The 15,747-nt window shown below is 42.5% G+C and overlaps 1 protein-coding gene across 1 annotated transcript in view; it reads right to left on the bottom strand.

Annotated features, from left to right (window-relative positions):
* Positions 1-12,548, bottom strand: part of LOC115159383 (reticulon-4 receptor-like) — a 37,050-nt gene extending 24,502 nt beyond the window's left edge. Inside the window, exon 1 of the mRNA XM_029709041.1 lies at positions 11,818-12,548. Within this exon, the coding sequence (XP_029564901.1) occupies positions 11,818-11,839 (22 nt within the window). The 5' untranslated portion in view covers positions 11,840-12,548. The remainder of the gene's footprint in view (positions 1-11,817) is intronic.
* Positions 12,549-15,747: the final 3,199 nt, after the last annotated feature.

Raw genomic sequence — 15,747 nt, forward strand, 5'->3', positions numbered from 1 at the left:
TTCAAAAAATGTAAAAACAATATTTACGTAAAAATGGTGCGTGCATATGTATTCACCCCCTTTGCTATGAAGCCCCTAAATAAGATCTGGTGCAACCAATTACCTTCAGAAGTCACATAATTAGTTAAATAAATTCCACCTGTGTGCAATCTAAGTGTCACATGATCTTTCACATGATCTCCGTATATACCTGTTCTGAAAGGCCCCAGAGTCTGCAACACCACTAAGCAAGCGACACCACCAAGCAAGCGTCACCATGAAGACCAGGGAGCTCTCCAAACAGGTCAAGGACAAAGTTGTGGAGAAGTACAGATCAGGGTTGGGTTATAAAAAAATATCCGAAACTTTGAACATCCCACGGAGCACCATTATTAAAAAAATTGAAAAAATATGGCACCACAACAAACCTGCCAAGACAAGGCCGCCCACCAAAACTCACGCACCAGGCAAGGAGGGCATTAATCAGAGAGGCAACAAAGAGACCAAGGATAACACTGAGAGAGCTACAAAGCTCCACAGCTGAGATTGGAGTATCTGTCCATAGGACCACTTTAAGCCGTACACTCCACAGAGCTGGGCTTTATGGAAGAATGTCCAGAAAAAAGCCATTGCTTAAAGAAAGAAATAAGCAAACACATTTGGTATTTGCTAAAAAGCATGTGAGAGACTCCCCAAACATATGGAAGAAGGTATTCTGGTTAGATGAGACAAAAATTTAGCTTTTTGGCCATCAAGGAAAATGCTATGTCTGGCGCAAACCCAACACCTCCCATTACCCCGAGAACACCATCCCCACAGTGAAGCATGGTGGTGGCAGCATCATGCTGTGGGTATGTTTTTCATTGGCAGGGAGTGGGAAACTGGTCAGAATTGAAGGAATGATGGATGGCGCTAAATACAGGGAAATTCTTGAGGGAAATCTGTTTCAGTCTTCAAGAGATTTGAGACTGGGACAGAGGTTCAACTTCCAGCAGGACAATGACCCTAAGCATACTGCTAAAACAACACTTGAGTGGTTTAAAGGGAAACATTTAAATGTTTTGGAATGGCCTAGTCAAAGCCTAGACCTCAATCCAATTGAGAATCTGTGGTATGACTTAAAGATTGCTGTGCACCAGCGGAACCCATCCAACTTGAAGGAGCTGGAGCAGTTTTGCCTTGAAGAATGGGCAAAAATCCCAGTGGCTAGATGTGCCAAGCTTATAGAGACATACCCCTTGAGACTTGCAGCTGTAATTGCTGCAAAAGGTGGCTCTACAAAGTATTGACTTTGGGGGGGTGAATAGTTATGCATGCTCAAGTTTTCTGTTTTTTTGTCTTATTTCTTGTTTGTTTAACAAGAAAAACTATTTTGCATCTCCAAAGTCGTAGGCATGTTCTATAAATCAAACTATACAAACCCTCAAAAAATCTATTTTAATTCCAGGTTGAAAGGCAACAAAATAAGAAAAATGCCAAGGGGGTGAATATTTTCGCAAGCCACTGTAGATGGCACTTACAAGTTTAAAAGCTAGTCTCAATGCTGCATTACTTATTTATTGAAACACTGATCATTGGCTTACTGGCACATGCTTCTATGTCTTCATCATCATCATGTCATAATCATCATAACACTCTCATAGACCAGTTTACTATCCCAAAACGCCTCATTGCATCACAGAGCTCTGCCTGTATTAACATGGATGTACCATGAACCAAAATCAGTTCTAACCTCAGTAAATCCCATCAGTGTCATTCAATCTCCATTGATCCACACTGTTCAGTGTATGAGGAAACCATTTACAGCACAGACAATGATCTGTGGCTTTACGCTACAATATCCAAGCAAAGGAAAATGCAGGTTTACCCATGCAGGTCTGTGTGATCTAGTTGAAGATGCACATCTGCCACACACTTTTCCTCTCTAAAATGGCTGCCTCCATCTGGCTCAATTATCAATCAACCAAGCCATTGTTCCCATCCTCTACAACACGCAGAATAATGAGCAGCACATGCCTTCCACCAATAAACCACCACCTAACCATCCACCTTCCCACCCCCTTTAATGGTAGATCCCACCCCCTCCATGTCCACAACTAATTGAACCATAAAGTCTCCAGCGAGCTAATGAAAGGGGCCCACCCACACCATGCTCACACACAGGAATGGATCTAACCCTTCTTCAATTACGTCTTAGCTGAGGCCAAAGGCATAGCTAATGGATTTCAATAAATGAGGCTGGCTGCCCCAGACAATTTGGATGTTGATTTATGTGTGCTGAGCTGTAGAGGGAGAGTGGTTGATGTACAGGAGCACTATAGCAGGAGGATCTGTGAATGTATCCGTAGGTGTTTCTCCTATAGGAATATCATGCTCTGCAGAGTGTTATGACCACCGGCTCAACCTTTTAGAGGTGATAGGTTTAGGGATGGATTTACCTTTAAGCTGCTGGCTAAATTCCTGGTGTTAAAACACTGATGTTTCCACTCAACATAACAAATTGTAAGAGCATCTGACTGATCTTTAAAGCTGAACAAACACAGCAGAGCCGTAACAAAGGAATTAGGATTATTTTCTTGGATAGGAAAGGATTCATGCTTTGTTCTCATTAGCAAAAAATGCTATATTTACAGTGCAGACTGTTCTCAAGGTCTTCCCTCCAATAGATAAGAATGAACAAGACTACTTATACGATTTAAAACAATTGTCAGTGGAGACCAGATAATTACTCTCTTTCTTCCTACAGACCAAAGTGTAACTGTGCACACTATAGGGAACTAAGACTAGCTATACCTGTCATGCTTGTCATATTGCAAAATGCCTCACACACATTTTATACACAACAAACTCTAGATAACTCCAGATATCCATTCTTCCTCAATCCTCTGTCTCTTGTCTCATCTTTGCTCTTACTTTATAACATGGTTTTCAATATCTGCTCTCAAGTATTCTCCATGCCTCTAATCCCAACACTCTGTAAGCAATCTCTCACATTCTCTCTCACATTGTCTCTCACATTCTCTCTCTCTTTCTCTCTCTCACATTCTCTCTCTCTTACATTCTATCTCTCTCGCTCGCTCTCTCTCTCTGTGAAGATGGTGACGTACTGTATGGTTTCAAGCTCTGACCCAATTTAGCTATTTTGTTATCCTTTTGGTGTTTATCTTTACTGTTTTTGCACAAAATGTGTCCGCTATCATTTTTTATGATCGACAATAACCTTTTAACATCAGATCGGCAGTTATTAATCTCAATTCCGGCTTCAACTTCGACTCATCTGCCCTGGGCTCTTTGTGTACCTTCGACCCAATCTTTGGACTAACCAATAGGAAATGCAGAGGCAGGAGAGTGGGCACCCAAATGAGAATGAGGTTAAGGCTACCACTTTTCTCTATTCTATTGGCCAGTCACTTGATAAAAAGATGGATGACCTCCAATCATGGATTTGCTATCAACGAGACCCTCATAAATGCAATATTCCCTGTTTTTCTGAACGGACAAGACATTGGATTCAGGGAAATCCAGCGGGGAATGGGGATGTCTCTTCACGAGACATGGGTGGTGTGGTCAGCATGTAAGACACATAATGCCCAATTTCTATCAACACGTCTCCTTTGCCACTAGGGGCGAAAGAGTCCTAGACCACTGTTACTCAACCCACAAGCAAGCATACAATAATTATTATAAAAATAATAACACACTACATTACCAAAAGTATGTGGACACCTGCTCGTCGAACATCTCATTCCAAAATCATGGGGTTTAATATGGAGTTGGTCCCCCCTTGCTGTTATAACAGCCTCCACTCTTCTGGGAAGGCATTCCACTAGATGTTGGAACATTGCTTCAGGGACTCAATTCCATTGAGCCATGTGCAGGCCAGTCAAGTTCTTCCACATCGATCTCGACAAAGCATTTCTGTATGGACCTCGCTTTGTGCAAGGGGACATTGTCATGCTGAAACAGGAAAGGGCCTTCCCCAAACTGTTACCAAATAGTTGGAAACAAAGAATCATCTAGAATGTCATTTTATGCTGTAGCATTAAGATTTCCCTTCACTGGAACTAAGGGACCTAGCACAAACCATGAAAAACAGACACAGACAATTTTTCCTCCTCTACCAAACTTTACAATTGGCACTCTGCATTGAGGCAGGTAGCATTCTCCTGGCATCTGCCAAACCCAGCTTTGTTCATTGAACTGCCAAACTGAAGCGTGATTCAGCACTCCAGATAACGTGTTTCCATTGCTCCAGAGTCCAATGGCAGTGAGCTTTACAGCACTCCAGCCGACGCTTGGTATTGCGCATGGTGATCTTAGGCTTGAGTGCGGATGCTCGGCCATGGAAACCCATTTCATGAAGCTCCCAAAGAACAGCTCTTGTGCTGACATTGCTTCCAGAGGCAGTGTGGAACTCGGTAGTGAGTATTGCAACCAAGGACAGATGATCTTTACATGGTTCAGCACTCGGCGGTCCCGTTCTTTGAGCTTGTGTGGCCTACCACTTCTCGGCTGAGCCGTTGTTGCTCCTAGACATTTCCACTTCACAATAGAGTAAGGGACACAGCACAAGCCCTGAGGGACACCCTGTATAACTGCAGCTGAGTCTGAGGTGTGGCAATTGAGGGAGATGTAGTGGGTCCAGTTTGTGAGGTATGATTGTTGCCAGGAGAGTGCAGTTCTCTCAACACCCAAGCCCTCCAGCCTGCGGAAGAGGATCTGATGGCACACTGTGTCCAAAGCATCACTCAGGTCCAGGAGAATCAGGATGTTGAGGGCACCTGCATCAGCATAGGTGAGGATGTCATTGATAACTTTGAGGAGTGCCGTTTCTGTACTGTGGAGGGGGTGGAAACCAAACTGTAGGGGCTCGGACAGGTTGTTGATTAGCAGGTGGGTTTGTAATTGGGAGGCAACAGTACGTTCCAGAGTCTTGGCAAGGAAGGTTAGGGTGGAAATGGGGTGGAAGTTATTGAGGATGGTGGTGTCCAGTTCTTTTAAGATGGGGGTGACTGCAGCTGTTTTGTAGTTGGATGGGACAGTTCCGTGGTCGAGGGAGAGGTTGACAATGTTTGTGATGGACAAAGAGCAGGCAGGCAGGAAGGCAGGCAGGCTTTGATGAGAAGACTGGGGAAAGGACCCAGGGAGCAATATGTAGTCTGGATAACATGATGAGTTTTGAGATCTACTGTAGGGAGAGTCAATGGGGACAAATTCGGAGAGCTGGGTTTCAGTTGTGATGGTTGGGAGGTTGACAGGGGGAGGGGCAGCTGAGGGAGATTGATCAGTCAGTAATGAGTTTAAATGAAGAAATTAGTTGCAGAGCTCAGTGGAGGGAGTAGAGAAGGTGTCATCACGGGGCTGAAGCAGTTTGCTGACAGTGGAGAAGAGAGTTCGGGAGTTCTTACTGGGGCAGTCAATGTTGTTAGAGAAGTAAGTGGACCTTGCAGCACAGCTGTACGCGCTAAGCTAAAGGGCAGAGCTACCGCACACATTGCAGCCAACCACAAGGTTACAACTGAGGAGACGAACGCGTGCAAGAAGTCCCGCTACGACCTCCGCAGAGCCATCAAACAGGCAAAAGGACAATATAGGAACAAGGTGGAATCCTATTACACCGGCTCTGACGCTCAACGCATGTGGCAGGAGCTACAGTCCATTACGGATTACAAAGGAAGACTTAGCCGTGATCTGCCCAATGATGAATGCTTCTCTACCAGACAAACTCAATGCATTTTATGGACACTTCAACAAAAACAACACCGAGCCATGCATGAGGGCCTCCACCATCCCAGATGACTGAGTGATCTCGCTCTCTGAGGCGAATGTGAGTAAGGCTTTAAATCTGGTCAACACCCGCAAGGCCGCGGAGGCCAGTAATATTCCAGGGTGTACTCTCAGAGTATGTGCAGACCAGCTGGCAGGCATCTTCAATGTCATTTTCAACCTCTCATTGTCCCAGTCTGTAATCCCCACATGTCTCAAGCTGACCACCATCCTGTTCCCAAGAATGTTAAGGCTACCTGCCATAATGACTACTGCACTATAGCACTCATATCTGTAATCATGAAGTGCTTTGAAAGACTGGTCATGGCACACATCAACTACATTATCACAGACACCCTAGACCCACTCCAATTTGCATACTGCCCCAACAGATCTACAGACGATGCAATCTCAATTGCACTCAACATTGCCCTCTCCCACCTGGACAAGAGGAATACCTATGTGAGAATGCTGTTCATTGATTACAGCTCAGCGCTCAACACCATAGTGCCCTCCAAGCTTGTCACCAACCTCGGGACCCTGGAACAGAACACCTCCCTCTGCAACTGGATCCTGGACTTCCTGACGGGCCGACCCCAGGTGGTGAGAGTAGGCAACAATACCTTTGCCATGCTGACCCTCAACACAGGGCCCCCCAGGGGTGAGTGCTTAGCCCCCTCCTGTACTCCATGTTTACCCAAAACTGTGTGGCCATGCACAACTTCAACTCCATCATAAAGTTTGCTGACGACACGACGGTGCTAGGACTGACCACCAATGGCGATGAGACAGCCTAAAGGGAGGAGGTCAGAGACATGGCAATGTCAGGACAGTGCCAGGACAACAACCTCTCCCTCAATGTTAACAAGACCAAAGAGCTGATAATGGACTACAGGAAACAGGGTTGGTGGCTTCAAGTTTCTCGGTGTCCACATCATTGAGGACTTAACATGGTCCTCTCAAACCAGAACAGTCATAAAGAAGGCATGACAGCACCTCTTCTACCTCAGGAGGCTGAAATTATTTGGTATGGTCTCTCAGATCCTCAGGAACTTTTACAGCTGCACCATCGAAAGCATCCTGACTGGTTGTATCACCGTCTGGTATGGCAACTGCAACGCCCTCGACGGGAAAGCCCTACAATGGGTGGTGCAAACGACCCAACCCATTATTGGGGGCAAGCTCCCAGCAATCCAGGATGTACATGCCAGGCAGTGTCCGAGAAAGCCTTGAAAAATTGCCAAGACTCCAGCCACCCGAGACATGGACAGTTCTCCATGCTGCTGTCCGACATGTGGTACCGTTGCATCAAGGCTCAGACTCCTAAACAGCTTCTATCCCCTGGCCATGACACTGTTAAAAATGACTATTCTCCCTCTCCCACAGACTATCCACACTAACACTTTGCCAATCCACAGGACTCTACCAACTCAGACACACACACCTTCACTGTCACTCTTACTCATACACACACACGTACTCACATACACACACTCACACCCTCACTCACACACTCATTAATGACGCCACACACTTAAACCCACACGCACACAGCTCGTCAAACCTACGCTGCTGTTCATTGATTATTGATTGCAATTACCATGAGTATCTACTGTATTTGGGTCATGGGAAGGGTTAGCTAAAATATATTACATGTATATATTACCATTAGTATGCCATTGCTATGCTATGTGGTTGTCATAGGTCTCTCTTTATGTAGTGTTGTGGTGTCTCTCTTGTTGTGATGTGTGTTTTGTCCTATATTGTATTTATTTATTTATTTTTAATCCCCCGTCACCGCAGGAGGCCTTTTGCCTTTTGGTAGGCCGTCATGGTAAATAAGAATGTGTTCTTAACTGACTTGCCTAGTTAAATAAAGGTTAAATAAAAACAAAAGTATATTACCATAAATATTGATATAGTCCTGCTACCCGTCACTTTTCAGCCCTGTTTACATGTATACTGTATCCTACTACCAGTCACTTTGTATATATAAACCTACCTCAACCACTCCAGGACCCCTGCATATCGAATAAGGTACTGGCACTGACCTGTATTTACTTGCATTTTCTTGTTTCTTGAACTTATAGTGTACTTCTTGTGCATTTTTTAAAAATTCTATGCTATTATCTGTATTATTATATAGATGTTTTATTCTGTGCATGTGGCGAATAAACTTTAAATGTCTCTCTCTCACACTCACACACACTTTGCACCCTGGTTTCTCGCTGCCTAGATTTCTAGCACACACTTAGATACTTCCAACCTCTGCTCTCTCCCTCTCTCTCTGCTGTCCTTCTCTCTCTCCCTCTCTCTGCTCTCCCTCTCTCCCTGCTATATCTCTGCTTCCTTTGAGCTATGGATCGTTTGATGTATTTTCAGCACACTGGGCATTTGGTTGGGATTATTATTAATTATTCAGGGCTGTTCTTCTCTACTCTTCTACCTGGTGTGATAGACAGGGGTCCAGCCTCACTCCCTGGGCCTGGTGGTGAATCATACTTTATATTTAATCATACTTATAATATATATATATATTCTAAGTATGATTATATATAAAGTATGATTCACCACCAGGCCCAGGGAGTGAGGCTGGACCCCTGCCTACCTGGTTAAATAAAGGTGAAATAAAAAATTAAATAAAAAAAAAATACTTCATGTATATTAAATTAATACTTTGGAGGCATACAGTGGCATCACAGATGCACAGACAAGGTAAAAGTAGGCATGTAATCACTCATACAAAACAAGCAAAACAACCTGATCTCATAAAGTAAATGTAACATTGTAAACATAAATCCAAGACACTCAAATTAGTATATGTTTCATTTGGCATGGTTACATAAGACAGATGGTTAATTAAGGCAAAAATGAAAGTTGGGTGATTGGTCGGGGTGGATGGGTAGACATATAAAACAAATGTCTGGCAACCCAAAGGTTGAGAGTTCAAATCTCATCACGGACAACTTTAGCATTATAGCTAATTAGCAACTTTACAACTAATTACTACTTTTTAGCTACTTTGCAACTACTTAAAATGTTAGTTAACCCTTCACCTAACCCTAATCTTAACCCTTTTAGCTAAACCTTCACCTAACCCTCACATTAACCCTTTTAGCTAACCCTTCCCCTAACCCTAACCCTTACCCTTTTAGCTAACCCTTCCCATAACATTAAACCTTTTAGCTAACCCTTCACCTAACCTTAAGCCTTTTAGCTAACCCTTCACCTAACCCTCACCTTAACCCTTTTAGCTAACCCTTCACCTAACCCTCACCTTAAACCTTTTAGCTAACCCTTCCCTTAACCTTAAACCTTTTAGCTAACCCTTCACCTAACTTTCACATTAACCCTTTTAGCTAACCCTTCACCTAACATTAACCCTTTTAGCTAACCCTTCACCTAACCTTAAGCCTTATAGCTAATCCTTCCCATAACATTAACCCTTTTAGCTAACCCTTCACCTAACATTAACCCTTTTAGCTAACCCTTCACCTAACTTTAAGCCTTTTAGCTAACCCTTCACCTAACCCTCACCTTAACCCTTTTAGCTAACCCTTCCCCTAACCCTCACATTAACCCTTTTAGCTAACCCTTCACCTAACCTTAAGCCTTTTAGCTAACCCTTCCCCTAACATTAACTATTTTAGCTAACCCTTCCCCTAACATGAACTATTTTAGCTAACCCTTCACTTAACCCTCACCTTAACCCTTTTAGTTAACCCTTCCCCTAACATTAACTATTTTAGCTAACCTTTCACCTAACCCTCACCTTAACCCTTTTAGCTAACCCTTCACCTAACCCTCACATTAACCCTTTTAGCTAACCCTTCCCCTAACATTAACTATTTTAGCTAACCCTTCACCTAACCCTCACCTTAGCCCTTTTAGCTAACCCTTCACCTAACATTAACCCTTCACCTAACCCTCACCTTAACCCTTTTAGCTAACCCTTCACCTAACCTTAAGCCTTTTAGCTAAGCCTTCACCTAACCCTCACATTAACCCTTCACCTAACCCTCAGCTTAACCCTTTTAGCTAACCCTCACATTAACTCTTTTAGCTAACCCTTCACCTAACTTTAACCCTTTTAGCTAACCCTTCACCTAACTTTAAGCCTTTTAGCTAACCCTTCACCTAACCTTAAGCCTTTTAGCTAACCCTTCACCAAACCCTCACATTAACCCTTTTAGCTAACCCTTCACCTAACCTTAAGACTTTTAGCTAACCCTTCACCTAACCGTTAGCCTTTTAGCTAACCCTTCCCATAACATTAACCCTTTTAGCTTACCCTTCCCTTAACATTAACCCTTTTAGCTAACCCGTCACCTAACCTTAAGCCTTTTAGCTAACCCTTCACCTAACCCTAACCCTTTTAGCTAACCCTTCACCTAACCCTAACCCTTTTAGCTAACCCTTCCCCTAACATTAACCCTTTTAGCTAACCCTTCACCTAACTCTCACATTAACCCTTTTAGCTAACCCTTCCCCTAACATTAACCCTTTTATCTAAGCCTTCCCTAACCTTAAGCCTTTTAGCTAACCCTTCACCTAACCGTTAGCCTTTTAGCTAACCCTTCCCATAACATTAACCCTTTTAGCTTACCCTTCCCTTAACATTAACCCTTTTAGCTAACCCTTCACCTAACCTTAAGCCTTTTAGCTAACCCTTCACCTAACCCTAACCCTTTTAGCTAACCCTTCCCCTAACATTAACCCTTTTAGCTAACCCTTCACCTAACTCTCACATTAACCCTTTTAGCTAACCCTTCCCCTAACATTAACCCTTTTATCTAACCCTTCTTTTACCTTAAGCCTTTTAGCTAACCCTTCACCTAACCCTCACCTTAACCCTTTTAGCTAACCCTTCCCCTAACCCTAACCCTTACCCTTTTAGCTAACCCTTCCCATAACATTAACCCTTTTATCTAACCATTCCCTAACCTTAAGCCTTTTAGCTAACCCTTCACCTAACCCTCACCTTAACCCTTTTAGCTAACCCTTCACCTAACCTTAAGCCTTTTAGCTAACCCTTCACCTAACCCTAACCCTTTTAGCTAACCCTTCCCCTAACCCAAACCCTTTTAGCTAACCCTTCCCCAAATTCTTAAAATATAATAAGAATTGTAATTTGTAACATATCATACGAAATGGGTGATGGACATCCACAAATTAATACATACAGTACCATACGAAGCATAGCATATCATACTAAATGGAGTGTCTTGGATTAACATACATAATAATACAAAATGCTCTGAGACCAGGTTGTGCTATCAGGTAATACACATGCCCTGCCCAATCCCCAACTCCCCATTGCGTGACTAGATCCAATTTGACTTACAACATGAGCAGTGAACAGTGCAGTGGATAAATACATTTCATGAGCTCTGGTGGTCTTCATAAAAACCGCTTAGCATGACAAGGGTGATTGCTCATGGTGGACAATATTCTTAAAGTTTCTGGCAAAGAGAGGGAAAAAAACGTTGCGCAGAACCCCTTTTTGAGAAATCGGAGAATTTGAGCCCTTGGAACGTTACATGAGTAAACTGGAATAACTCAGGCTTTACCTATAAAACCAAATTACATGTTTACCATGCATGTTTTATGTGTTCCAAGTAACTATTATGTAACATTACAATATAATATAAGCCTATTTAAAAGATCAATGAAAAAAAAAATGACATTGGCTTAAAGTACGGCGCCTAATTGAAAACACACTGAACAAGAAAACTGTAAATCAAGTAGATGTATACACATCAGTAAATTGGCTCAGTTGGTAGAGGATGGCACCGCCAGGGTCGTGGGTTCGATTTCCAGGGCCACCCATACGTAAAATGTATGCATGCATGACTTTAAAATGCGTTGGATTAAAGCATCTGCTAAATGGTACATATTATATTATTACAGTAGTAAACACTGACAGGTATATAATAGTTTTCTCCAAATAACCATAAATACTGTGCAAATTGAATCACATTATGTAAAATCATTATGTAAAAGACAAACAAGCAAGCAAACACACAAACAACACATTTGGATCTGATGTAAACGTAGCCCATACATACATACCTCGGATAAAAACGGACTTCATTTTGGAAATAGAATCCAAAAGGCACCCCTTGTGTGCGTGGTAAAATACTCGTTCTCTGCTTGAAAAACAAAGACCCCGGTCAGAGAGATGGCAGTGGAAAATCCAGGGCACCGTCCATGAAAACTTTAGCCCAAGGTTTTAACATAGAACGGAGGTGGAGAACGCGGTCTCCTCTTCACGCCGCGCTCAGTCATTTGAGAGATGCGCGGGAAACAAAACCTTCGTTTTTTTACATTCGAATACAGGCAACCCAAAGGAACGTCTCCAAATGGACCACATAAACGCACGGGTGGCAGCAATCCAATCGGCAATAGGCTACAGAATTAAAACCATCAGCAGTCACAACGCAATCCACGATTAAGAAAAGGCATATATCCAAACGTCCTTCGTTTGGTTTCCAACGTAGAGTTATCCTAGATGAGTGCACTGCCGGTTGGCTTGTGAGGGTGAGGATCCAAAGATATGCGCCTCTCTAGCAGCATAGAACAAGACAGGGCAAGGGGAGCTGCAGGCGCGCGCGGTCGTGTTCTTAGTGAATGTGAGAAGGTAACTGAGATCATAGTGCTCCTGAACTTCTCTGCACTCTTTGGTCAGAGCCCATATCATGGGACAACAACCACATAGGCTACAAGCAGAACGGATGATCCCAACAAACGATAATGCGCAGTTCAGGCACGTTATGTGATGAACAGCAGAACATATTGTTTCTGATTATTTAGTGATATGTTTTGGCAGTGTGCTCTTGATTTATCTCGACCCATTTCATTGATTTTAACATAACAAAGAAAATGACATAGAAAACGAACGTCTTATATGATATTGGTAATATGTGGTTCGTGGTTGAGATCTCCCTGTCAGACTATTCTAAATGAAGATAAAGACGCCTCCCAGCGGCTGTGTGTGAACACCTCCCCGATTATATAAACCTATATTCAATTCCGAACAGCAAATTGCTGTAAAAAGCAAATAGAAACCAATGTCGCTGCTTCATGCAATGTTTGCCACAGAGACGACGAACATATACCTTTCTCTGAATGTCGGTGACACACTTCAACAGAGATTGATGTTTGAGCTTTTCCAACGAGCCTCGTGTTTATGCGAATCAGCACCATGGACAGCGCATGTAGCCACAGCACTCTTTCCTCAGACGGGTAAACTTGAGTCGGCTAGGCTGTAGTAGCCTGGAGTTCAGATGACTACGGGTTGTAATTACTGGTCATGTTTCCATGATCGATGGTTGTTTTGGCTCCATGTGTTTAATGACCATTGTGTGCGAATAATAGCAGGCCTAGTTCATGCAATGCATATTAACACATTGTTTGCTAGATTGGAAACGATTTTGTTTCGTAGAGAACATATACTGGGGAGTAAACAAAATATGAAAGGAGAGGCACAACCCCTTTGTATTTTATATCTTCACTTAATTAAGCAAACGTGTGTAATCCAGAAAGACAGTGCTGATGTTACAGTAGAATGTTTCAGTGATGGCCCTGGACAACATACAGCTCAAAGAAAACAAGAGCAGAAATCTGTTTGGATGAGTCATTTGTGAAAATCTCTGCATGCATTATTTTGATTTATTTAACCAGGCAAGTCAGTAAAGAAGTTCGGTTACTGGCCTAACTCTTTAACCACTAGGCTATCGGCCTCTCTATGTCACATTTGGCATCTATTCACATGACACAGACATTCTTCATTCCATATTGGCTGGGACCTCTCGCCCCTTCTTATGAGATGTGGCTAATTTGCCTCTCCAAGCTGAGAAAATGCTGCACCCCACTGCATTGTCTTTCAGCGCGAAAGCCAAACCTCATTAACATCTTGGAATCAGGACAATGTCAAATAGCTTATGTTAAGCTCTTTTTACTCATACTCACATTTCAGCATTTAATTGGATTGTCTAACACTTCCTGCTGTCTGCAAGCTGCAGGATGGGGGGTGTTAGTATGTAAATGTGGTGACTTCTGTAAAATGCATGTCTAAACCTGCCTACCCTAACAATGTGTAAACAGTACATAAGAACATATGGCAGACACCAAGCAACTCAATATAGTGTAGAAGTAACTCTACATGGTAATATGAAGGACCTCTCTCTTTCCCTTACAGTAGGTCAGTTCAAGGTTGACAATCTGCATATCAACCAAGACCTTTTAACTGGAGTAATCAGTGTATCAAATTGACTCTCTTGCCATACAGTACAGCTATGACTAGGCTGTAAAGCATTCATTCACATTGCAACTAGACAGCAAGCACAATGATGTAACATGCTCTGCTGCCTCTTGCAAACAGAAGTTTATATGAAGTTATTATTAGCTTATTATTCGTTTATTAACTGCATACTCTAGTTTTCGTCTGTACTGTATTTGTCCCATCCCTGTGACACATGTTCCACCCTTGTGTTGTGCATTAGCGAACAGCTTTTGCCAGGTCAATTTTTCTGAGGCAGGAATTAATGATGCAGTCATAAATGAGGTATGTTCCCTCATCTGCTTATGGAATTGTCATAACGAAGCCAGCCTTTCTGATATATGAATGTCAGCTATTGTAATGTGCACTTATTTATTTACAGACATATAATGAAGAATCATGTCTGGCTTTAGGCATTTATCAAAAAACAAACACTTTATTCACACCACTTTTAAAATGTATACATTTATGCTGTTGATATTGCTATGTTCAGAAACATGCGAAAAAAATATTCCACACTTACTGTATCTTATATCAATGTTCTATGCACTGTCTTTTGGTATTAGGCTTACTGTGAGCTTGGAGGCACAGACAGTTCTATATTTCTCTAAATTGGTTGGTTTGTAGTAGAAAAACTCTGTTTACCGTGTTTAGTGTGTCTCAGAAAAGTCATATTTTTCAGCAAAATGCATGAAATTACACATTGACACAAGGAAGGTAATATAATTGTTACAAGTTTTGCCCTCAGGCATGCAGACTTTATGGATTTTGACTCAGCTTGTATATCTAGATGAGAATTCTCCTCTGCGTCACAAAAACAAGTTTTCTTTATGTACGATCTATCCACAGCATTTCCAGAACTCGACCCGTCTCCCACTCACTCCCAATTATATATGGAGCCTGTGATTGAGCAATGCAAACTACTGTGGGTGTTTCAACCGTTAGGGGAGCGGGTGAAACAGGAAGGGCTTTGTGATTCAGACTTTCTGAAGTGCCTATGACACACTGTTTGTAGTGTTATTCATTCTACTTTCAGAAAGCTTTCCTGGTTTATTTAAAGACATCTCCAAAAACACTTTACATTTCCCCAAGATGCATTGGGGTGCAGCTTCAGCAATACTACCAGGAAATAGGCACAGACATGTACTGTAAGAGAAGGTTCCAACAACAACATTTTATTTAGAACCACAAATCATCCTACGCTCTTAGAAAAAAAAGGCTTCTGAAAGGTTTCTTTGGCTGTCCCCATAGGAAAATACTTTTTTGTTCCAGGTAGAACCATGTTGGGTTCCATGTAGAACCCTTTGTGGAAAGGGTTTAATATGGAACCCAAAACGGTTCGACTTGGAACCAAAAGGGTTCTACCTGGAAGCAACAAGGATTTTAGATTATAGATATCACTTTTTTTCTAGGAGTGTAGTACCATCTTGGTACTGTTAGAAAGAGCTCTGAGCAGCTGCAGCAAAGGTCTCTAAAGACAGGCAATTTTCTGTACCGTAAACTTGAGCAAGAGCCATATGATGGACCCTCCAGCACCACATTCTAATATTCTTGAGACAGTGTTCGGAAGCAGAAACCCAAAGCTTCTTATCTGGGGGATGAAAAAGTCAATAGGAACATGAATTAATAATTCCTAAGCTCATCAGCAGCGCATAGCTCACCAAAGCAGACATTTTGTGTACAGTCATGAATTACTTCTGTGCATACATCAGGCAGGAAAG

This window comes from Salmo trutta, chromosome 23, assembly GCF_901001165.1.
Source record: "Salmo trutta chromosome 23, fSalTru1.1, whole genome shotgun sequence".
Lineage (NCBI taxonomy): Eukaryota > Metazoa > Chordata > Actinopteri > Salmoniformes > Salmonidae > Salmo > Salmo trutta.